Source organism: Eubalaena glacialis, chromosome 14 (genome assembly GCF_028564815.1).
Source record: "Eubalaena glacialis isolate mEubGla1 chromosome 14, mEubGla1.1.hap2.+ XY, whole genome shotgun sequence".
NCBI classification, from domain to species: Eukaryota; Metazoa; Chordata; class Mammalia; order Artiodactyla; family Balaenidae; genus Eubalaena; species Eubalaena glacialis.
In genome coordinates this window covers 57,304,870-57,330,000 of record NC_083729.1, presented here as the reverse complement: position 1 = coordinate 57,330,000, position 25,131 = coordinate 57,304,870, and the positions used below count along the sequence as shown (strand labels likewise).

Below are 25,131 nucleotides of genomic sequence, written 5' to 3'. Positions count from 1 at the left end.
GCCATACTTGCATTCACACAAACGTACACCACTATAAAAATATAATATAATAATACTCTGTTGCAAGATAACACAGGCAAAAGAAAGTAAATTTGAAGCCAGACACATCCTAGACCACTTACACGGTCTGAAGACAAGTCACAACCTCCATAACCTTAACATCCTAATCCGTAAATGAGGATTAAGAAAATACTCCTCTGCAGACATAGCATACATCAATTTCTAGGCGTGCAGCAAGGGGCACCTACTATAGCTTTTAATGTGACAATAATAAAGTAACAACACTAATGGAACAACGTAGGTTGACCTAGTCAACCCTGAAATATCTACATACAGGTGTATTCAGTTTATGGACCTTCTGGAAAGAACGGTTAACCCGAGCTGGCTTCGTGTACAGCTCGCTATGCCTTGGGCTATCTCCCAGCTGGTGTGTGCTCAGGGGATGCAAACTGATCTTATTTTCACCTTCAAATAACATGATTTTACAGGTGGTTTGCTCCTCCCCACCCCATCGAGTTTCATTTGATACCTAATATTTATAAATCACTTTACAGTCTACGAAGCACTTTGACGTTTTATTGCACTTGGTTTTTCATCACATCAGTATGATGCCAGAATCATTTTTTGTTTTTTTTTCAGGCCAAAATAGTGAGGTTTTTTTCCTTCAAAATTTCTACCCTACCCGTCCCACTTAAAAAAGGTGGATAAATGAGAGTCTCGGGATCTGGATTCTGAAGAGGTCAGCTAGCACCTATGTAGAAATTGATGAAATGATCACAGTGTCCAAAATCTGAAGTTCAGTCTGCACCTATCAACAGGCTTTCTCTTTGGGGAAGTACACTTACTTTTTCAAACCACCAGGGCCTCTTTAGTAAATGATCTCTAGTGGCCTGAAAGAGCTGGCTCGCTTCTAAAAGTGAACAATCCAGTCCCTCCAGACCAGGGGAGTCCCAATCCACGTGGGGAACGCACCAATGTGCATGTACACACGCTCACGCCCCTGCATCTGCACACATCCACGCACACATGTGCACACGCATACCTGCACTGGCCCACGAGGCAGAGCCGGCGGGCTCACCGAATGCCACCACGCCACACCGCCAGCATAGCCACATCTAATCAGTCCCCCTCCCTAGACTTCTCACCTCTGTCTAAACAGTGTCCCTCAGGATCCTTAAAGGCACATAACTTCAGCAGGTATGACCCTTCAATGTGTCTCTCAACCAATGGTGCCATCTGAAGAAAAGGCACCAGAAAGACCCAAACACGGAGAAGTAAGGACAAAAGGGGTCCAGATCTTCCTATGAAAAGGGGTACATGTTACCTGTGTGTACATGAAGCTGAGAAACTGGGGATCCTGAGAATTTTTTATTTATGAGTATCTGAAGTCTGCTGTGCTGAAACTCCTGTTTGAAGATCTTGGTGGCTCCCACTGGCATCTGCTTGATAACCAAAGCATACCAGAAAGCTCCCTACACACTCGGCCGCCAAATCGCACCTTCAATTTGCTAAAGCCCTGCTCTAGCAAAACCTGCTCTAGTAAAGCCTGCTCTTCTCAAAACCTACTATCCAGCTGCAAATTCAGATAATTCCAAGAAAATGTAAAATTCTTTATACGGATTTCCAAAAAAATCCCTGGAAATCATTAAGCAAAATTCATTTAACCAGGACAACTTTGAGCAGGATGCTTTAACACAGTGAAACTGCTCCCTTCCCTTTCAAGATTGTATATGTTTTTAAACGCCAGAAGCTCACAGATTAAGACCGCAGCCTGCACACATATTGCGGATCAGGGCCACGTTGAAACGTGCTCGGGAATGGTCTGGAGGCAAAACCTTTTCTAAGTCCACCCTTGGTCCTGCTGAAAGATGATAAAGTTCGGGAGGTGACTGTCAGGCTCTGGGGCGGTCCCTGGTGGTGGCCTTCACGTGCCGGGGAGACAGACTCTTTCAAAGGTTATCTCCCTCACACACTTCTCCTTTTTCTCATTTCCTTCCCCGTCCCCGCCTCTACCACCTGCCTTGGCCAAGTCTGCCGGCCTGCCAGGGTTCTTGTTGGGCCCCCTTTTAATGCTGCGATAAAATGCGCTTATTACCCCCACTTAATAGAGGCCTGAGGGTAATTCTGGTGACTCCGGGCAGATGGTAAATTTGTGGTGAGACAATGGGAATCCAGCAACCCCTCTCAGGATCTGCGGCTCTCCCCAAGACACCACCCTTCCTCTTCTCACAGGTCCAGCCCCACCATATTTGCCATTGTGGACTTTTCATCTAGAAATGCACCTCAAGGACTATTCAATTATCCCTTAATTATGGTGCTCACGACCTTGGTACCAGCCGGTAACTTGACGCACAGCATAAGTGTGTCTAACTCAGCATCGAATAAGGTAGAGTTCTAAAACCTTAACAACATAGCAACTCTGATGTATTGCTTTAAATATGTATACATATATATGTATATACATTTACACACACACACACACACACACACACACACACATGATTGCATGATAGCAGGAGTGGGCAGTTTGTGGAGGCAGAGACAGCATCTGTTACATTGAGTTCTATATTTCCCAGCTCTCACATCCCACAAATGAAACCTACAAAAATGATAATTTTTCAAACATTGAATCCTCTATCTCTGTGTAATGGGGCGTGTAGAGAGGAGGAGAAGAATTTTTGTGCTTTTTTGCCTTTGGTGAAAATTCTCCAAGGAGTAATTTCATCTTTAAATGAAAAGTTTTGTATCAGGTGATTGAGTTCCAGGAATCACCGAAGCCTCTGGTTCAGACATGGGGGGACACGCAAGTGCACTTTCATGTATACACAGCGCCATGCACCCATCACATGCATGAGGAATAGGGCAAAAGAACGTGGAGAGAACTGATTTTAGTGTTTTTAATTACACTGTGATGGAATCTAAAGCAGCGAGGCAGTCAGATACATTTTTAAAATCTCCTAGCCCTTAACTATTTTGCCTACTCGCCTGCAAATATCCATGCCTCATTCTCCCAATACTCAAGGCAGCAGGGAGGGCAGTGAGCTTAGGAAGCTCAGGCCCAGCACGATGGGTCACTCCCCGAAAGCTCCTTAAAATCCTACTTTCCCACAGCCCAATATCTTTTAGGTCACAACTCTGACGGTCTCAGGTCATTACTAATCTGCAGAGTTGAAATAATTCATCCAGGAAATTATACATGAATTGACAATGCGAAGGAAAACGACGACAGATATAAAACACCACCCAAAATATTCCAAATGCTTTCCTTATGAAATCCACACAGCACTGATACATTTTGCCCAGTTTTTCGACATTGAGAATCAATGCCAACACCATCCCTTAGTGACCCCACTGTGGTCTCAGAAGAGGATATAGATTCGCACTTGGGGTAGGGACATTCAGACAATTACAAAGAAAAAGAAAAATTACACCCAAAGGGAAACTGCTACCAAGAGGTGATACCAGTTTTATCCAAATCTCAAAACTGCAAAGTAGAGGCAGAACTAAAGATGGTTCAAGTGCACTGAATGTTCAAATTCTACTAAGCAGTTTGTTGTGGAGAACAAAAGAGAAGTTAAAGCCTCATTACACTCGGAATCTTAGTAAAAGTACGTAATTTACGTTTTAATAACCTTTCCTTTCCTATGCTATTGTATTATGGCTGGCATACTATTAATAAAAATAAACTCCTATATTGACTGTATATGCTTTTACTCCTGAAATTTTACCTGTGAACTATAATTCACAGTTAAACGTTTAAAAAAAAACAAAAACAAAAAACCTCAAATCCAACTGCCACCACTGTACTTCCAAATATTTGTACCTAAATAATTCAAACCTTACTCTTCATTTATCTGCTGAGAACTTTACGCTGAAATTTAGCTGATTTTCTATCACTGCTATTTAGGAGTGGCAGAAGAATCTGTAAATTATATGTCAGCATACCTGGTGTTATAAAGTTCCTTTCATAAGACTGCCTGCTTCCCAATGTTTTATTTTACATTTGTAACTCAGTATTCGGTGTGCCTCATTCTGCAAACAAATTAAGATAAAATAAACTCAAAAGTGTCCTATATATAACAACTTCAAACCACAAATTTTCTAGGCAACCATCCTAGCAAAAAGAACATCCGATAAGGCCAAAAACATTGTATCCTGAGTACAAGTAGATACTGAGATCTTGTTAGCAACTGGACCTCAGCCAGGAAGCATTTGCACTCAGAAATGTGGGAAAAAAGTACTCAGCACAAGATCTGCACATAACTGTTATTTGAAGTTGAACCTAAAAACAAATCTGTAGTGATTCACTGTCCTATCTTGGCCACACATCTGAGTGGGCAGTCCCCTTTCACACTATGATGAAATCAGAATAATAGCCACCCCTCCTCATAGGAATTAAGACAGTATTTTGCTTAAACTCTATGATTATATAATGGCCTGTAAAATCACACCCCATTAACAACTACCCAATCTCCTCTCCCCAAATCAGATTCATGTTGTTGAAGGCTGGGCAGACTGTACAGGTAAGAAGATGAAATATTATGTAAGGTTCTGTTTAGGGTTTACTGTTTTAAATGCTTTATGTGCATTCTTACTTAGTTCTTATGCAGCTCAGTAAAGTGGGTTCTTTATCCCCATGTTACAGATGATAAAACTGAGGCTCGGGGAGGTGAAGTGACTTACCCCCTCACAGCACAGCCTGCATTGTGTATATACTTTATTGGGATACCGCCAGCCTGAAAGGTTGTGTAACTCGAAATTACCATCAATGCCCTTCATCACTCTCTTTCAAGTGTTTCTGAAATCTTCTCTCTTCTACTTCTAAACTCTCAGACCAGAAAATCCACAATTTTGACACAAGAAGGAAACAAGAATTCAGCCAAGATGCAGTCATGTTTTATTCTACTACCTTACAGCATTACGCTTTGGATAAAAGAATAGCGGAAGCTTACATTTACCACTGATTTCCACTAACAATTAGCAACAGGGTATTTTCTAATTTTCCGGTGTGTGTGTGTGTGTGTGTGTGTGTGTGTGTTTTAGAAGTGCTGCCAGTTTTTATATTTTCAATCAAATTTTATTTTCTAAGTATCATCATTCCTCAAGGATTTTTGAATTTTCAAGCCCTCTCACAGTGTGAAATTTGGAGGTGGGGAGTAGATTGTTCCCTTTTCTTCATTATTTATCTCGGTAAAATCATTAGAGAGGCCTTTCTCAAAGCATCTTGAAATTTAATTTGTGTTTCTGGTTCCTAGATTGGCTAAGTTCTCTGTAGTTCAAGGCCTTTAACTGAGAGATCAACTAAAGCAACTGTGAATTCCAGAAGCAGGAGGCTGATCTGTACCACTGGTGCACTTTTTAAGGAATTCCAGTTAATCAGAATGCCATTCTTCCTCCATACCCAGGGCTATTATTCTTGAGGCTCTTTGTATTATTTTAACAGTTATAGAGTATTTGGAGTATTAGAAGTATACTACAAGTGAAGAAAAGCCCCATAATTGATTTGTTAATGTTTTATTCTCCTCTTTTTCTATTGGCATGTTCTTTACATTCCCTCAATAAATATTAAATACTCAAGCAACGCTCTCCTTTAGGTGGCAAGCAAACCTTTAGAATGTCGAAACAGTCGAGAGAAGAACAATGCACCTAATTGAAATGGCAGGGTAATTTGGAAAATAAAATTGAGTTGCTGCAAATCCCAAATTCCAGAATAAAAATGTTTATGCTCACTCAGATGTAGATTGTTCCTGGCTTTGAATAATTATTAGAATAAAAAATACTTGAGCACCAACAATACACTTGATATGCATAGAACAAGCGCAGTCTACACGTCTCTATTATTTTGTGCAAGGAAGTGCAGGGCACAATGAGCCTGATATTTTTCTTGCTGTTTTTGTTTTGAATACAGCTTATAAAGCATCCCAGTAAGGTGAAACAATAGGCCAAGCCACCAAATATACAACCAATGTTAAAAATGTCATGGACAAGATTCTTCAGAAAATGGTAAACACCTTAAGGAAGGGACAGGGAAGCATGCTGAAAGAAATGAAGGGGTTAAATGATTCTGCTACTCAATATCTTATTTTCCCCCTCAAACATATTAATCACCCAGATCAATTCAAAATGTGAAATTCCGGATTCTCTTTGGCAGAAGCTAGAGCCAAGAAACAATTAAAATGAAAGTGGAAAAATGCATTTGCGCCTGTTATTATGAAATGCTAACACGTACTGACTCTATAAGAGATGATGTTTATCTGTACACTGAGGGCAGTCTTATTATCTACTCAGGGCTATGCCACTCTTGGCAGAGATGCGACCCATATCTCGCAAAGATAAATTCCATATGCTCTGTAGAGTTAGAGCATATTTCCCATAAATAATGTATACAATAGACTGTAAATAAATAATACGTTTATCTGAACTGTTCAAGAGTGAAGGGCAGGGTGCTTACTCAGGAGATGAAGTCTCTTATGAATGAACAATTTCAAATAAAAGTAATGTCCAATGGTGAGTTATCACAAAGTTCTTAACGCTAAAATATTCTTAAGCTGGGGTGGGGAGGGGATGTAAAAAGGACCCCAGATCTGGTGGGAACTTTCAAGTAAATGTTCCAACTAAACACAAAATGCCCAATTTAATTTTACTGCTAAAGTTTCTATTGTGATTGTAGCATCATAGTTAATAGGGTTTTACCTATTTGCTGCAATTCTGAACTCTCTCTGTACACTACTGCTTTTTATGATCAATGAAACACCTAGACTTAAAATGTCATGTACGAGTTTTTGTCCCATGAAACACACAGTGGATTTTTTTTCCTTTGTGTGAATAATTTTAACATTGCACTGAATAGAAAGGAAGGTTATGAAAAAAAAAATTCAAAAAGAACCCATGTGCACTAGGTAGTTTGCTAGGACTTTACGCAGTAAAAATTGTTAGTTCCCCACCCCCGAAGTATCTCCCTTTTTGAAGCCCAGGAGACACACAAACTATTTCCACTTCTTGAAAATAGTGGAAGTACGCCTTTAGACCCGCAGACATTGTACACCATTTAGTATGAAATTAAGTTTTCAGATCGCTAAGGAATAGTCTCTGAATTACAGAAAACACTATAGGTCACAGTTAATTATAGCTTGTCTGTCAAATTAAGTTAACATTCGAGAACACATCCAAATAGTTATGGAGCCATTAAGAGGAGTTTTATTGTCAAAGAAGTTCTTATCCATTCAGCTTCTAATGTTTTTAAAAGAAGAGAGATAAGCCTTTTTACAAGCTGGGACCGAATAAGAAAACTCTGGGTTTACATCAAATTGCTCCCTTCATTGTCCTTTTGATGACTATGTCAGTTTCATTATAAACTTCATTTTCCAGAGTTTCATAATAGTCATAAACACACTTGACTTTAAAGAGTTTCTATGGGACATAAAGTGAATGCAAATGCAGAATAAAATGTAAATCCTGGAGGTCTGGGACCAAATATGGACTATCAGTTAAGAATCCAGTCACTGAAAACAAACATTTAGGCCTTAAGAGGAAGAGCACGAAGAGGCTGATATGAATCTTTACATCAAGTATTCACAGCCCTGGGGAAAGCAAGCAAGAATAACAGTTTTCAGTTTTTCACCTAATTGTAAAGCACAGTTTGGGAATATTTGATGACTTTGGTTTCTATTCATTCCTGTTCTAAAGTGAGGAACATTTTTCATCTTCTCAGGAAAATAAACCCACATGTGGGTAATAACCCACAAGGTACTCAAATAGGGAAACGAGACCTAGCAAACTAGTTCAAGTTCAAATCTCAGGCATAGGAGGCTTGCCAGTCAGTGGGGGAAAAAGTGATATGAAAAAGAAACAGCTATAGCTCTGTCTTGCTAAATAACAACCAACAACCCAGACATTTACAGCTAATGAATAATGAGCATGCAATCATGTTGTGTTGTAAAATGTGAGGAAAAATCTATAGAAATGGAAATTCATGATAACAATTAATTCTCAGTTAGCATATGTTGTCAAGGAATCATTCTAATATCACTCAAAATGTTAATTATTTACTTATGACTATCTTCTAAATGAGTCAGAATCATGTATGTTTAAATCCATTGTAAAATTTAAGACTTGATATTGTGTCAAAATGAAGGAAAAAAAAGAAGACTATAAAATGTTGCTTAAACTTGTTAAACTCATAAAAAGTTGCAGTGATTTTAAAAGTATTACTTAGTAAACTTATTAACAGTAACAGCATTTCCTTTCTGTGGAAAAATACAATTTCATTTAAGTTTTTTTAAAAAACCATAACATTTCACATTCACGGTTCTTTACCTCATGATTATAAATCCTATTACTTGTAAATGGAGTCACGAGAGTATCAAGGGAAGAAATCAATGGGGAAATGTATTTTTGAGGATTGCAAATAATATAAAATTTATTTTCACAACTTAGTTATCCTGCATTAGTTTATGCCATATACAGTGGTGCATGGAAAAGCGAGAGTATGGTTATTGCATGACTTAAAGAGAGTTAATGACTTAGTTCTGGTTATAATTTGTATTTAACTGTATGTACTCATGATACCAATAAACAGCAGGTGTATAATTCAATAAATGTAAAAAAAAGTGTTTTTTCAACAGAGAATAAACTCTTTTTGATATGTTTTAGTCAGTTTTAGGAATTCTGAACCAAGAAGTCCAGAAATATAAAATAATTTCAAAAGATTTGCACTCTTGTATTTTCCTTTAACAAGAACATATTTCCTAGATTAAGAAATGCTATTTGGAAAAAGAGTGTTCAGAGAGAGTGTAGCAAAGTGTTGCCAATTGCTTTAATTCTGCACACATGAATGCATTAAATTGACTGAAATTGGATTCTAGTGACAAATATTTAAATGAATATATACTCGCTTATTTCACATGGTAGCTTTTATATCATTTATTAAAATGTCAAATTTAGAAGTGTGGGAAATCCAGCAATTGCCCGATATAGGTCCACTTTCTGGAGAGGCTGTTTAAGACTCCAATAAGCTTTCCCAAATTCCCATAATCCTGAAATCATGGCATATTAAATTAAGGATACAGTGAGGGAGTCTTTTTACCTTTTACACTACATACACATACTCGTCTGCTTGAATTTTTCAAAACTGATTTTATACACGTGAGGTTTCTTCACAAATATTTAAGATAGTAAAATATCCAAACTTCTACTGGATCCCCAAAGTCAAATTTTGGAATGATTATTTAAATTCAAATTGTGAGTCTGTATTTCATGTTTTAGACCCTAACTTTTTAACAGGTACCAATATCCTGATGTTTCCTGCCTAGTAAGGACACCAAGCCCTATGTGATTTACAGCGGTGTTGTTTTACTTGGGATTTTGAAAACTTTCAGGCCTAACATCTGCACAACTGTCAGATACACTGTGTCACGTGTATTCTATTTTTATTTCTTTATTTGTAAAAGAATACTTTCCCATAGTTTTGATGTCATTTTTAAATATTAAATTAATTTTTTGCACTCAGGAGAAATGGCAAAAACGTCTGTTTCAATTATAACATAAACTCAAGTGCTACTTTGATACAAATATAACAGATACCATAATCCAAAAAGGCCATGGAAAATGTTATAGTTGCAAACATTTAAGACTGTGTAACAAAAATGACTGAGAATGGTATCAGTTTACTATCCTTCAACTATTTCCCTGACAGTGGAGTCAAATAATGTTGAATTATAGACCTTCTTACAGGAAGTCTTATTTTGTGTTCGTTTTTTGATCATTCCCTTGCTAGTCTCTATAGGAATTTGGCTGTACGCCGACTTTTCTTTAAAAGTTTCTGTATACATACTCGGGTTGTATTTGTTGATTAAATGATCATTTATTAAAACTTAAGCATTTCACATTGGTTTGACATATTTACATTTCATGAGAAAATATTGCTATTGCAACGGCAAGCATAGCATTACCAATGTGAAAATACTTCACTTGAATTCATTTGACAGCATTTTCATTTATAAGTGTCTTAATACAACTTGTTATGCTCTCTTCAGTTTCTCCAACTCCACCTGCGAGGGAAGGTAAGCTAGTTTTATAACAGTAGGCCCCTCGGTAATACTTTAGTCTAACCGCTTGGCCTTAAAAAACCTACGTTTCTACTATGGGACCACAAATAGTCTTTGTTTTTAAGAATATGGAGTTTTATTCCATAATTTTCCATCCATCACCCGGCAACAGCTGTGTTTTAAATCTTTCGGACTATGACAAACATTTTAACATTTAAACATACGAGTGTTTGAAAACATAATGATTTAAAATTTGTTTATTTTCAAAGTTGGGCAATTACAGCATATTTCAGTTACTTTTTTGAAAGCAGGGCCCGTATTTTAATGCCTTTTCTTCTTCCTCCTCCTTCTCTTCTTCTTCTACTATTTAAGTTTCTCCATGTTTTCTAATAAAAATCTCTATGTTAGGACCGACAGCAAGAGTCCACACAACCACTCTATATATTTCCAAATCATGAGCAATGGAGTCATTCTGGTGGGAAAGGGATTGCTATTTGAGTGACCTATTGCCACAGAGCTAGATAAATCACTGAACGATAGTTACTGTTATGGGGCTTTACCTTGTACAAAGTAGCATTAGTATCATTGCTTTCTATTAACCATAGAACTTGCACTGGAGACTTCCACTGAGAGAGAGAGAGAGACAGAGAGAGAATCTAGGGAAGGGGAATAACTTCTGTAGTATTAGCATTTAGACTTCGAGACATTTAACAATGTAATTGATCTCAACCTATCTGCATATACTCTGTACTTCTTTTTTTTCCTCTCAAATGTTTTTGACATGCCCCTAATAAGAATCAATACATCCCTACTCTGACATTCACACATAAATACACACAAAGAGCCAATCAGAACACAACAATAAAAACACATCTGGTAAACAACTATCTTTGAAATCAAAGGATACTAAGCAACAAAGGGCCTAGAATGAACATCCCAATTAGCCACTGTAGTGACAAGCAGTCAACACCTTATTATTTAATCATTAAAGAGAATCTTGCCATAATTTCCCTCTGACATATTTCCAAAGGGAATTAAGAGTACCCGGCATGACTCACAACAACAATCAAAATAAAGTTAGATGGTTTCAAGACCCCATCACTTGCAAGGCCTGTGGACACAGAGGTTCCAGGATTAAGGCATTAACTGAGACTCTAAAAGTACTTACAACTTAAATAAGATGTGTCCATGTGTAAGCATTTAGAAACAAACTAACTGACAAAGGGACCATTTTCCTATCCCTTGATGTTTGTATCCAGTTTTCTTATTGGATGAAAATAAATTGCTTGCATTCCTAGTATTAGTAAATATCCCATAGGCTCATCTATTTTTTTCTTCCCCTAAAGCAGCAGATCTAATACATCAAGAATATTAGGCCTCCCTATCCCCATCCCTTAGCAACACCTCCTCCAAAAGAGAAAGCTTAAATCTCCCTTGGAGCCACCCCCATCACACTTTGCAGGGAGGGGTGCTTTCGATCAAGTTCAGTTTTAAGAATTTTATCTCAAACTATGCTTTAGAAACAACATTCCGGACTCTTCAAATAAAACAATCGCCACCTGGGTTCCCTGGCCCACTGGGGAACCAAATCGCACTGGCTCAGGGCTGCCCCTGATCCCCAAGGCCCAGAAGCCTGGCGCTTTCCAGCCTGGGCTACGCAGCCCCGGCGGCTGTCCCCCCTCCCCGGGGAGCTCAGCAGCACTTGGCATTTAACCTGCCTGGCGAGCTTGGCTTTCTGGTTCCATCTCCGCGAGCCACATTACTTCTCCCCAGATATTAGAGACAAATCTGGATTAACAGGCAGCAGGGCGCCCTGTGCAGCCCGCCAGCCCTTGCACAGGAGCTGTTAAATGCAGATTCAGCCGAGGACCCCCCGGAGAGCTGCTATTGAATAAAAATTGTAATCCAAAGGGACCTTTTCTTTGCCTCCCACTGCCCGTAGGAGAACCCGGGTTGGCGCCCGAGCACAGGCCAAGCTACTCCCGCTCGCTACCAGCAAGCCAGGCCACCTTGGCTGGTGGCCTTCAGGGCCCGGGGACTCTCGCTCCTCTCTCCACTCCCTCTCTCGACCCCTCCTTGAAATGGAAAATGCTTAGATTCAAAGAGTGGCGAGCAACAAACAGCCCTGGGAAGGAAGGCTTAATTCGATAGCTCCCTCCTGGAGTGCGGCCTGAAGTCTAGCGACTGGGCAGCCAGATTCTTCCCCGCGTAACCCCTCTTGGCGCCCCCAATTCCACCCTGGGTCCCCCGAACTCGCGCCCCGCCTCCCCTCGCCCTGCGTCCTTCTCCATCGCCAACCAGGCTCAACCCTGGCCTCGACGCCTCGCACGGTGGCCGCCTCTGCGCCCGCTCCCGGGATCTCGGCCCGGCCCTCACCCCCTGCCGAGGCTCGGAAGCCCCCGGTGCCCCTCGCTGCTCCCAGGCCCTGGGCGTCGGGAGCGTCCGTGCCAAGCGGGGAGCGTGGCAGTCGGGAGAGGGCGCCCGGGAGGCCTGCGCCCGCGGGAGGTGACTCCCGGGCCTGGGACTTCGGGGTCTGGGGGGCAGGGAGATGAGAGTGGGGTGGGAGCGGGACTGCGGCTTCTACTGGCGTCTTAATCTGATAAGAAAAAAACCAAAACAAAAAATCCCACCAAACTAACGACACTACAAGGCCAAGTAGATTTCCGCCGCCTTAGCCCTCCGGGAAACCGGCTGGTATCAAAGTCGTGGATCCCAAGTCCCCGCGCGGGTGGCAGCCTTCGCGTCCTCCGAAGAGAAAAGTAAAGTAAAATAAACCGTGCAGCCGGCAGGCCCTAGAGACAGAGGGGTTAATGAGCTAACGAGGCCCCGCGCTCGCACCACACCTGAAGCATCGAGTCCCGCAGCGCGCCCTCCACCGGGGCACAGACTGGCTGGGCCGCATTCGCAGACAGGTGGCGAGGCCGTCCTTTCCGGGCCCGGCCCCCGGGGACCGGCGAGCCGGCTCCAGTTGGGAGCACTGGCGCCCACCTGGCGGCCCTAGTGCCTCGTCCCTCCGTCCCCAACTCCCAGGACAGGGGACTCCACCCCGCGGCCCAGGCACAGTTCCGCGTGCGCCCCGCGCTCTGCGCGCCCCTCCCCAAAGGGAGCCCCGGCACTCTCGCTCCTGGCTCCAGGGAAGCGGACAATTCCAAAGCACAAGCTTGGGGTTTGCTGCCCTACGACCAACGGAGACTTCGGTGAGCCCGAGGGGTCACGCGAGTGCGCCCACGCGCACAGGCCAACGGTGCCACGAGCTCAGCCAGAGCTGCGAAGCCCACTTGGAAGCGGCGAGAGCGGGAGGCACTCTGCTCATTTTGTAGGTGGGGAGGTGCATAAAGTGCGAATTTTTATCCAAGACCACTGCCTACCAATCTGCATATCTCAAATAAAGGTAACCGAGTAACAGTTTACCTAAGGAGTAGGGGGAGAACTGAATGATGTTTTATCAATTTTGTATCCCCCCCAAAACACCCCGAACTCTGGTCCTTTATCTTTGACTTTAATAAAATAATGATTCGATGAGAAAATGGGGTATAAATCTTCATTTTGGAAGCAATTAAAGTGTTGATTTCATTCATGCCCCTAAGCGATTCTTGTAATTTGCTCAGATAGCTTTATGTACCCAGCACTCCGGAGCTTTTAGAATCCCATTTTCTAGTTAGGCTTGTTGGATTACAATTTTTATTCAACAGCAGTTACCCGAGGGTTCCTCAGCGGAATCTGCATTTAACAGCTCCGGGGTGAGGGCTGGCGGCCTGAACCAGGCGGGAGGCCGGGCAGCTGGCGGGGCCGGGACCCGGAGCCGCCTGCAGGTTTCCCACCTCGGTGGGGACGCTCCAGGATCGCGCAGGCTGCCTGTTCCGAGTGTCGTCTACACTGCCGAAAGTTTGCAACTCGCCAAATAGTAGGAAGGACTCGGCGCGTTGGCGCTTTTAAAGCTCAGCTTTGCCTGCCTTCCACTCCTCGTGGGAAAAGGAGGAATTCAGCCTCTGCCGCGGGGTTACCCAGAGAAATCCAAGCTGGGAATTTATTTTAAGGGGTGATATGGAGAGAAGCAAACTTTAAGATGACACCAAGACCGAGGAGTCGGGCATTCCGGCAAGGAGTCTGCAAGGCAGCCGCTGGCCAACCGTGATCATGGTAGAGCTTGCAAAGAAAACTCTGCATGACCGGCTGTCCTTTGGCCTAACAAAGGCAGGCTGCTCTCTCCCCCAAGACGGGGCTCACGTGCCAAGTCAGAAAGAGAAACAACTCTGGGCCTTCACTTATAGGTGGAGAGGCACAGGAGGCCCGCCACCCAAATCTTTAGACGCGGTGCCACAATTCGCAACCGAGAGCTGTCCTGAGCCCTGTTTCATCTCACCCACTCCTCACGTTTTCACTTTCAGTGCATTTTTGCAACTCCTCTGGACCAATCCAGAGATACAGCGACAGGAGAGGCGGGGGGGGAGAGAGAGACTGGGAGCAAACATCGGTGTTGGGGTGAGAGAGAGAAATCCCCCCAGCAACTCCAAATAAAAGTCGTCCCCACTTAGCAAAGCAGCGGAAGAAGGGCCTGGAGGGAGGACGAGAGAGGAGGGGGCGAAGCAAGCAGAGGCCGGCAGTTCAGAGCAGGGCGGCGCGAGGTCCACCACCCGCCACACCGAGGGAGTCCCGGGGCACCCCTGTCGCTGACACTTCCAAAAGCTGCCAACCCAGAGGGCCCAGAGCACGTACCAGCTGGAGGATGAGTGGAAAGGAGGAGGAGAAACGTCCATATTTATCTGTTTTTATAACCTCGGCCTGGTCTTATTTTTTCTATTAAGTACAATAAAATGGGCGAGTTTGCAGCAATCACTGCACAAAGCAATGTTCAGTGAGGTCTAGAAGCGTTCGGCCGAGGAAAACTGACAAGACAGGCTAATGAACCGTATAGTCAGGGAGAAAATAGCCAGCATTTGCTAGATTTCAAACCCTCCCTGTCTCTCTTAGACCACCTATCTTGGGTTTATTCCTAATAAAATAAGAAATAAGCAGACCCTACACTTTTCTTTTCTTCGAGATAGAAGGGGGAAAAAATGCTCCAGAACAAAGCCCTACAATCAGAGGCGGTCACTGGCAGTTAACACTCCCATTATCATAGAGGGTAAATAAAATAAAGACAAAAATTAAAAGCGACAAGAAACAGGTCAAGTTTGCAGGCAAAGCTTTTACAAGCTCATCACTCCAGGTCGAATCCCAGAGCCAGCCTTAATGAAGCAATAATAGCCACATTATTCAAAAATTTTCATTTCGATGGAAATGTATCTAAAAGGAACTTAATCATATGCAAATAATAAAAGGAGGTGGTAGTGACCCAGCAAGCAATATGCATACAGATTTTTTTTTTTTTTCTCCCAGGGATGTTGAAATTGAAAAGCGCATACCTGGTCAGTTAGATTTGCTGATCTTGTTATATCTTCACTGTCTGATTTTGATCCTCCTTCTCTATCGTCTATCACCAAATCGATAGGCATTTTCCCTTTCAAACAGCTAATATACCGGTGGCAGAAATTGTCACATAATTCGTGTACCTACATTATGACAGAAATAAAAAAATGGAAATATAATCAGGAGTTCATAAATGACATTGACAAGTGCAATCCACCCCCCCTTGTGAGATCCAAACTTCTAAATAGGGGAAACACAGGGCAATTGTCCTCCAGAGACCCTCAGACGCATCCAGAATTAGGAATAACTTTCTTTTCTTGCAAAATAGAGATATCGCAGAAAATTGACAGTGACAAGATGATTCACAGGCTACAACATATTCAACACCCGTGTTAAATTCATCGGCTCCCGGGGCTGTGGCCATTAGAGAGGTGACCTGCGTGGGTGACATTTAAGGTAAACTATTTAATTTCATCCAGTTACTTTATCAGAAATCCTTTTCCAACATGTCTAAGAAAAAATTTATATATATGTATATGTATATATGTATATATATATAGATATATATATCTATATATATCTATATATATATCTCCAAAGGACCAATACTGTGTTGGTATAGGATATATGCCTGACAACCCAAGTCCCTGTAACATTTGTCATGAGGATTTCTATCTACAAGAAGCATATTTTATGATGCTTCCTTGAAAAAAAAAAAAAAGACTCATGATATGGGGGAAAAAACCCTACAGCCACAAAAAGTTATCGAATTGATTTTTTTTTAAAAAAAAAAAGGAAAAAGGATGCTTCAAAATATTTAGGCATAAGTGGAGTGGTCTCTTACAGGACCCAGGCAGCACTGACATGCAAAAATTCACAAGAAACCCCAGTGTGCTTGCAATTTAATGTTAGTTTGAATTACAATGCATTAAGTTTTTATTGCTGAGATTTATGGAACAGCTAGCAAAATCACGTTATCCCACACCCTTTCTTGAGTGTGAAGGTGGGGTGTGTGCAGGATTCTCAGATTCAAGAAATTGACACAACTATCAACTCTGCTTTGTCTCTGCAAAACGGTTAAAGTGCCTCCCCCACCACTCCTCCAGACTCCCTGCCTCCTCCTCCTCCCCCTCTGCCTCTCCCCTGTGTCTGACCTGCGGCTGCTCTCAGACTGTCTTCCAGAAACTCACTAAAACTAAACAAAACTTTTCCCCTCTCAGAGGTAGCAAAGAAGAGGAGGAGGAAGAAGAGAAGAGACCACAGAGGTATATAACCTGCAAGCAAACTCGCAACAGCATTCTAAACATCAAAGGGGATGCGTAGAATTGCAACTATTTATACAAAGCCAGCAAGGTATTAAGAATGAATACAAGGCTAGGGCTTTTGTGATCCCGGTTTTAGTGGCTAAAATTGTAATTAAACTGCAAAGAGAAATGGACGCTAAGATTGGCCTTGACACTAATTACCAGAAAGAAAGTCATTTATGCAAATGTCTCAGAAGCCTGAACTTCAGCCATTCTGAACCCTCCCCCTCTGTGTGTTTGGGCATGAGGGGGAAGCAAAAGGAGAAAAAACTAGAGAAATTACCTTCTCTAATTCCAACAGATGAAACCTTAATACTTGTATGGCTTGAATCATCTGCAAAGATACAAAAAGAATGAGCGCCCCATTCCTAGTTTGCAGAAAATTGGCTGTTGCAGCTCTAACATCACCAGCCTCCCCCCGCCCCCCAAATAGAGTTATTTTGATTTATGGCAATAACACTAAAACTTAACAGCAGCGAGTGGGTACCATCTAGAGGTTTATATTTCTTAAGGAGAAAAAAATAGCTAAAACAACAACCAAGCATCTAAGGGGGGATCATAAACCTTCTCCTCCCCCATGGCTCCCCCCGCCTTTCTCAGCCCCACTGCCCCTACCCCACCCCCAAAGGGCCGCATCCGTCGACTAGGTGTTTCCTTGCAAGGAGTGCACGGAAAATATTCCCAACAGTCCCCAGACTGTGGCTTTTCACACTGCAAACTTTCTGCCACCTTCTGCACACCTTTCAGATAAACTGGTGGTTTGGGGCCTCTGGCCCGGTCGCTGCCCTCATGACGCGACTTTGAGGGCTGGGAAGTCCGCAAAGTTTAAGCACACACGCTGACAGGCCCGGAGATAAATCCCCGGGCTGATTAGAGCCGCGCTGCCCGGCTGTCATAAAAAACAAAGCTCGCGTTTCCCCGCGCCGGCTTGCCCGGCCCCTCTCGAGGTGAATTTATTTCCCCGGGACCTTGTCCCGGACCACTTGCGGGTGGATGGAAACCTTTGCAGCCCACTTGCAGATAGGGGAAGACCGGTCTAGAAACCTCAGGGCTCTCAAAGTAAAGCTTGGGAGGAGGGGGGATTTTGTGGCGGGGGAGGGAAGGTGGGAGGAGGGGAGATTTTGTGGCGGGGGAGGGAAGGTGGGAGGAGGGGAGTAAGGGGTCCGCTCTTACCAAGTTATCCAGTTCTGGATTAGAAGAAAATAGAGGTTTTTCTGCGCGAATCTAAATACAAGTGAGAAGGGGTGGGGAGAGAAAGAAACATTTGAAATCTGGTCGCCTTCCTAGTTTCTTGCCTCATTACACTGTCGGGGGCAGGATGTAACCTCCGGGAGAGGCTCTGTGACACCGAGTTCGTCCCGTGCAGAAACCCTTCAATGTGAGTCAAAGAATCCGAAAACAAGCCCAGAGCACAGGGTTACTTCTCCCAGCAACTGTGCTTCTAAGAGATCGCTGCCCAGCTCGCCAAGTCCAAGGCAGCTCCTGCGCGTGGGCTTTGGGGTTGCATTTTACAGACTGAGCTTTCTGCGTCGGGTTAGGTAGCGGGAGTGGGTAAGAACTGGGGTGATTTTCAGGCGTCCGCAAAGACACTCATTTAGGAGGAAAAGCTCACAGAAGATGTAACAGGCCTGGCTTAGGGCGGACTGTTCGCTGGTTACTTTTGCAAATGTGCTGGGTGGGAGGGAGGGAGGTTCTTTCTTTTCTTTTCTTTCTTTTTCTTTTTCTTTTTTATTTTCTTTTACTTTTGAAACATTGATTTTGCTGACCTGTTTGGCGAACACGGCTATATCTTCATTGAATGACTCTGACGAGCAGACGTCCCCGCCCGCCACCCCCGGCTCGCGGGGGGTACAAGTAGCTAATTCACATTTCTCAAAAATCAGTGCTAAGAGAGGGAAGAGGGGGTGTCTGCAAGAAAATACAACAGTCACAAACAACACAATGGTTAGTCCCGCGGCAGTGAAAAAAGGCGCCCAAGAAAAACAGCAGGACGAGCTCAAGGCGGGGACCCCCTCCCTGGTTTTGTCATCTACTTGTTCCCCTTCCCCCGCGCCCCCAGGTGACTGCTCACCTCCCCTTCCTCCTTGGGCCCCCGAAGTCGGAGGCCCTAAGCCATGGACCGTATCTGAGGATCGGTTCACCATATCTGGCCGGAGAAATTGGTAACATTTGCTAAGAATAAAACCCAAGCGGTTCCAGCAGCCATTTTGAATTAAGTTTCCCACCCCGACCGGCCCTCGTCCCTCCTCTGCACACCCAGGACCTGCAGGGGGGGGAAAGGCGCGGGGCGCAGGGGGTGGGAAAGCTCTTTCAAGTGGGTTCCTCCAAGGCCGTCTCGCGAAGCCCAAGGCTCTGGGGATCTTGGTGGCAGGCGCTCAGCTAACTTGGGGAAAGGACCTCTCTGGTTGTGGGACCGACTGTCAGAGGGCTGCATCTCCCGATCCCGACCCCACGGCTCTCGGAGAGCAGGAGGGCTCCTCCTCGGCTCCCTGCACACCTCCCTCCCTTCGCCGATGGTCCCCACCGCCCCCCAAAGAAAGTTCCTTCAAATGTTCCTGCGGTCAAGCCTTTCATTTTTGTTCCTGCGTAATGGCAAAGCAGCTAGTATTGCGAGGGGCCTAGATGTCGCTTATCCCAGCCCATCAAAAAAAAAAAAAAAAAAAAAAAAAAAAAAGCCTCCTCTAATGCCCAAAGAGGTGTCTCAAGTCTTTTATTAGCTCTCACAGCCCAGCTGGGAATTTAACAGTTTGGGGTCCTTTTCAAAAAGCTTCCCCAAATGTTCTGTCCCGGAGCCTAAACGATTTGCAGTTAACAACACTGCGGAGAGGACGCTGGGATTTAAACAAGCCCTTCGCACAAGGGACCAGAAGATAAAGCAGAAAGGGTTTTCAGCCAGGGAGGGTCAGTGTTGCCTGATTTTTTTTTTTCAAAAGAAGCAATAAATAAAAATAAAAGTGGCTGCAAAGTAAAAAGAGGTCCCCCAATACATCAGCACACAGTAGGCACAAGTGACTTTCAGAGGGTTTTACTAGTCCAGGGTCTAACCCAAGGGCCCGGGAGAACACGGTGTGAACTGCAGCGGAAGACGACACCGGCCCGAGAGCACCCCGCATCTACTTCTAAATCCTGCAGGTTTCGCCTTTGAACGCAAAGTCCTAAAATGGCTAGAAGTTTCTTAAGGTCTGTGACAATTCAGAGAGAGTTCCTCTCCTTGACTACAGTGGTCAAACTCCCTAAATGCAAAGCATGTTCCCCCTTGCCTGACCTGCAGCTGGCCTGCCTTGATTTTATTGTGCGGTGGCAGAGCCAGCATACGGTGGCTGAGTAAACTTAGCAAGTCACAACAATCCGTGGCTTAAAAGATTTTCCTTTAAACTAAAAGTTTCGTTCCAACACAAAGGCGCCTACGTTTAGAAACCCCCAACACTCTCCCTGCGAAGTCGAGTGAGTGAGGACTCCAACCCGCTGAGCTACCGAGCCGGGGTCTGGGGGGACGAGGGACATTTGGCAACTTCTGCACGGCGACCCCTCCGCGGGCATGGCCTCGGCGGAGCGGGGCTCTGGACTCGCGCGGAGCGTGTGCGGAGATGGGGGCGGGGGGGCGTCTGGGATGGCAGGCCGCCTCCCCCAAATCTTCATGCAAAGCGAATGAAAAGTCACCAAATAATGTACCTCCAATCCAGAGGGCTCTGGCTTTCCTCTTACTGAGGGCAAAGGGAAATAGAGAAAGCATCGCCTCTCAACTGCTTAGCCTGCTGCCCGTCGTACCTACCCATAAATGGCATCTTTATCTCTCTTTAAAGCGTCATTGACGGAGGAACCCATGCTGGGAGCCATGGCGTTGGTGTGAGCTGTGTGCGGATACTGATGCGAGTGCAGAGGAGGCCCGTGGTTCAGGTGGTGGACGGGCTGCATAGACCTGGCCGCGTGCGGGTCCCCATACATCGTGGAGGGGATGCCTACTCCATCCATGCCCCCATAATGGGGTAGATCGTCGTACTGCATGACAAACAGGAGAGAAACAGGTTCAGAAGGCCAGGCAGGCAAATGGGGGAACGGCAGGGCACGGAGCTTATATAATGTCAGTCCAGCTGGATCCTTCAACCCCGAATTCGGTGGCCTTGCATCTCTGAAGTTGAGATTTCTCATTTAAAAAAATATTTTTAGAAGTAAAATTTCTAGGATTCTCGGTAAGACTCGGCTAGATTGAATAGTCTTGCCCTAACTTGTGTCCCTATCAACTAGCCAGAAATTCAGGATCCTTTGGCAAAAAAGGAAGGAAGAAAGAAGGAAGAAAGGGAGGCATTCTCCCGGAGGGCAGAAGGTAAAACGTGCACGTCTCTAGAGGAGGAAATTCAAAATCACAATAATAAAACGTGCCAGGACAGTACAGAAAACCCGCCTAGTTTCACAGACCCTTCCCATCAGGGGGAATTAAAAAAAAAAAAAAAGTTACGATGGGAACAGCTAAGCCAAGCACGTGAATTCAGACAGGCTTCTCATTTTATTTCCCTGCCAGCGTGGGGTTAGGCAGTCCTGCAAGACACTGCATTTCCTTTGCTCTCCAAGACAAGCTCTGCTAAATCATACAAAACTAACTGGCTCCCTTATAAGTGAAACTCAGAGAAGGGTAGCTTCTCTTCAACATCGGGGCTGAATTTAGAATTGGGCAATATTCCCCTCAAGTTAAAGAAAATGTATAGTTGGAGCAGTTATTCTATTTTTTCTATTCTTATGAACGTTCCCCCTAGACTAGAAGTCTGTGAGCTAAATGTTAGTCATCAGGTTTAAAGCAAATTTAAAAGTAAATGCACATTCAACCCCCACCCCCATCTTCCTTCTCCAGAAAAACTACTTTCATATTGTCATTATTTTTGTGTGCAAAATTTAGCTATTTAGGTTTTCCTCTTTGCTTCATTTCAGGCATGTTCTTTTCCCAAGATTTGGAGGCGCCGAGAGTGAAATGATTTTCAAAGAAAAGAGGAATTGCCACTTTCATCTCCTTCAAGCCAGAGGTGTGAAAAGAGTTTGGAAGAACGCTGACATTTGCCTGAACCAAAGGAGTAAAGAAAAAATGTGTCAGCCTAGTAACTTTCTTTTGCAAACAGGGCTTTGAGGGCCAGGGCACAAATTATGCAAGGAAGGCTTTTTGTAGACCCCCTTTCTTTTAAGAAACTACCTCTGTTGGGTTGTCATTGTCTCACTTTACTCTCACTACATTTCCATTCAAATAGGAATATTGGGGAAATTAGTATTGCATTTTTAAAGTGAGTAGTTGTGTGCTTAGTATCCAATTAGTGCAGGGCTCTTCTAAGAAAAACTTACAAAGTATTACCTTGCATAAAAAACCATGTACATTAAAATTACTTTTAAAAGATGAATGCTTTCCGACCCCCAAAACCGTTGTACTATGACAAAGTTATTTGCTTAAAAATGCTAAATACTTTCAGTGATATTAAAGATGAGCATAATCAATAACATATCAGAAGTTTCTAGCTGCTTATTTTAATTTAAAAATAGCTTTAAACTTCTGCTCCTTGAATGCTCACGCTATATAACATTAGGTATCTAGCACTGTTTGTTTTTGTTTTTTGAACAGATGATTACCCGAGCTTGTATTTTTATTTATATAGCTGCTGGTTAGGAATCTATAGAAAACTTGATTACTTGAATTAACAATTACATGTTAATATACATAAGTCTACAAATGCATTGAATAAATCCTCTCGCTTTAGGCCACGGCTTTAGGAGCCTCATTCAAAAAGACAGAGAAAAAAGGAAACTTTTTAGCAGTGTCTTTCAGCCACGTTTCAATTTAATCTCACATTTGAGTTCCACAATTGTTTTTTAATACGTACCCTTTGCGCCATCGGCCTCCCTGGCTCCCTTCCTACTTCAACTTCTAATATATCCTCTTTAAGGCCAGTGTGAAAAGAAACAAATACGTAAACTCCCCCGGAAAAAAAAATAAAAAGCACGACGAAAAATCCCTTAACGTCTCCAGCAACGTGAGCTACTGGTCCCAGATCTTCGGTCTATGGGACCTGAAGCAAAGCTCCCGAGTCACTGAGCATAAAAGCGCTCCGTTTCCAAGACAGCAGCGGGGGCAAAAAAAAAAGCAGATCTTCTCTCCCCAAAAAATCAGTTAAAAAAAAAAAAGCGCCCCTCAGACCCAACTACCAAATCTCATGGCTTTCTGCCACTCCGGCTGTCAATCACAGGCGAGGTTGTCAACGTGGTGAATGAATGATCATCCGCTCAGTCTTCTTCTGGTCAGAACACCTCAAATGTTAATATTCAAATGCACAAAGCCCTAGCGCTCGCTTCCCTTGAATCAGTCCTAATTCCTAATCAGTTTCTCTCTTCTCTCGCTCGCTCTCTTTCTCTCTCTCTCCCTCTCTCTCTCTCTCTCTCTCTCTCTCCCTCTTTGCAACTGCTGCACTGGAGGGAGATTAGAGGAGGAGGGTTAAAAAAAAATGTCTGTCTGAGTTTGTCTTAAAGGAGCCACGATCGATGCTGCCCGCTTGCAGTCCCCGTGCGTGTGTAAAGTGTGTGTTGCACAGGCGGAGAGGTGGATTCCGACCAGAATGCTAGAACCCGGAAGTAGTGGTGGCCATAACAGGTCGCGTCTTACACAATGCATTGGGCTGCAGCAAGTAGGCTCCTCGGCAGGGGTGGGTGCGCGAAGCGAGCTCTGGCCACACTGGAGAGGCAGAGAGGCGCTCCATTAAATCGCACGCCCAGGCACAAACACCCACACACCCAGGGCACACGCGCACAAGCGCGGGTAGTAGCCCCCGGCCGCTGGCTTTATTTTCCGTATTCTTTTCTCTCCCTCCCCCTCCAGACTCTCTCTCCAAAGCTCTCTTGAAATAGATTGGGAATAAAAGCGGGGCAGGCAGCAACGGGAGTTATTTTGCACAGGGCTCCGTGGATTGACTTCCTGACTTTCCTCGAAATTATTGGGGTCTGCCAGTATTTTTCGGGGCGGAGGGGGGCTGGTGCAGAAAGTAGTGGATTCTTAGAACCAAACACACCACGTAGAAAAGTCAAACCAGGAGCGAAGAGGAGGAGGAGCAGGAGTAGGGCTGGGAAAGGCTGTGCGAAGAAGTCCCGAGAACGTGGGGTGGAGATGGCTGGGGCTTTCTGCAGATCCACCTTAGAGGTTTTTTTTTTTTTTTTTTTTTTTGCTGTCAGAGGTGGACACCCGGCCCAAGGAAAGGAAATGCTTGCGTTTTCTCACTTTGGGGATCTGGACGCCCCCACCTCCTAGTCCCGGAGGCCTCCAGCCCCAGCCCTGGCGTCCTGCGCAAAGTGAGAGAGGAAGGGAGGGAACAATGAGCCCAGAGCCGGGAATGTGCCCCCAGCGCCTGTTTACAAACACGAAGCTATTTATGATCGCCGGAAAGCGAAACCCGACGCGGGCTCTGGGCAGCCAGACCTCGCGGGTGGAGCCCGGGCCAGGGAGCCGCGGGGAGGGAGGCTCTTTCTCCGACCCGCTCCGGGCGAGGCGGCCGCGCGCCCAGGGCGCGGCGCAGCGGGGTCGGCGCGCTCGGCTGGGGCTGCAGCCGCGCTGCCTTTGTCTTCGAGGCGCCGAGGGGCTCCGGCCTCGGCCACGCTCTTTCCCCGGCGACGCCCCGCGCTTTCCTCCCCATGCCCTTCTTCCCCCCACTCCTCTTTCCGATCCCCAGTCCGGCTCAGGGAAAACTCCCAGTGCCAAAGAAAAAGAAATTCACTTCGGGGGCTGAGATTTCAGACAAAAAGCTGCCCCTACCCACAACTCGGAGGCCCCAACCAGCCACTAATTTGAACTTTCTCCCTTTAAATACCTATTTTCCGGTTTAAACAAACAAAAAATTCCTTTTCTTTATTCTCCCGCTCTAAACCTGCCCTTTATTATTATATTATTATATTTATTATTTTCGTTTTTATTTTTCTGCCCGCCCGGCTCTGATCTGTCGAGATGGCTCAGCCGCAGCAGCTCGACCAGCGGGCTGGAAACCTCACATCCCGGACCAGGGCTCGCAGCTCGCTCGGCTCGGAGCACGATTTTTTTTTTTTTCCTCCCTCCAGCTGAAACCTCGCAGAAAACTCCCCCTGCGGTCGAGTGGAAAATGAGCTCACCCAAATCTCGGTAGGCAGCCGGGGAGGAGGGCTCGGCCAATCAGGAGACGCTCCCGCCAAGGCAGCAGCTTATTGGCTGCGGGGAAAATCAATTATCAAATAATCGATCAGCAGGGAGCTTCGATCTGCCGGGAAGGCAAACTGCCAGGCCGGATTCCCGCCCTGATGGTGGCCAAAAGGCTGACTCCCCCAAAGCAGTCGGCCTCTAGCTCCCATCGCCCCTACCCTCATCCCACCCCGCCAGCTGC

At 44.6% G+C, this 25,131-nt stretch overlaps 1 protein-coding gene across 2 annotated transcripts in view; it reads right to left on the bottom strand.

The window, feature by feature from the left end:
* The window catches only part of MEIS1 (Meis homeobox 1), a 136,612-nt gene extending 113,278 nt beyond the window's left edge, over positions 1–23,334 (bottom strand). For both annotated transcript variants that reach the window (XM_061210792.1, XM_061210793.1), the window contains exons 1-6: positions 22,618–23,334; positions 20,532–20,758; positions 18,526–18,667; positions 17,933–17,983; positions 17,043–17,093; positions 15,452–15,598 (exon numbers count right to left, since the gene is read on the bottom strand). In XM_061210792.1, coding sequence (XP_061066775.1) covers positions 15,452–15,598; positions 17,043–17,093; positions 17,933–17,983; positions 18,526–18,667; positions 20,532–20,758; positions 22,618–22,629 — 630 coding nt within the window. In that variant the 5' untranslated portion in view covers positions 22,630–23,334. The remainder of the gene's footprint in view (positions 1–15,451; positions 15,599–17,042; positions 17,094–17,932; positions 17,984–18,525; positions 18,668–20,531; positions 20,759–22,617) is intronic.
* Between the last annotated feature and the right edge of the window lie 1,797 nt (positions 23,335–25,131).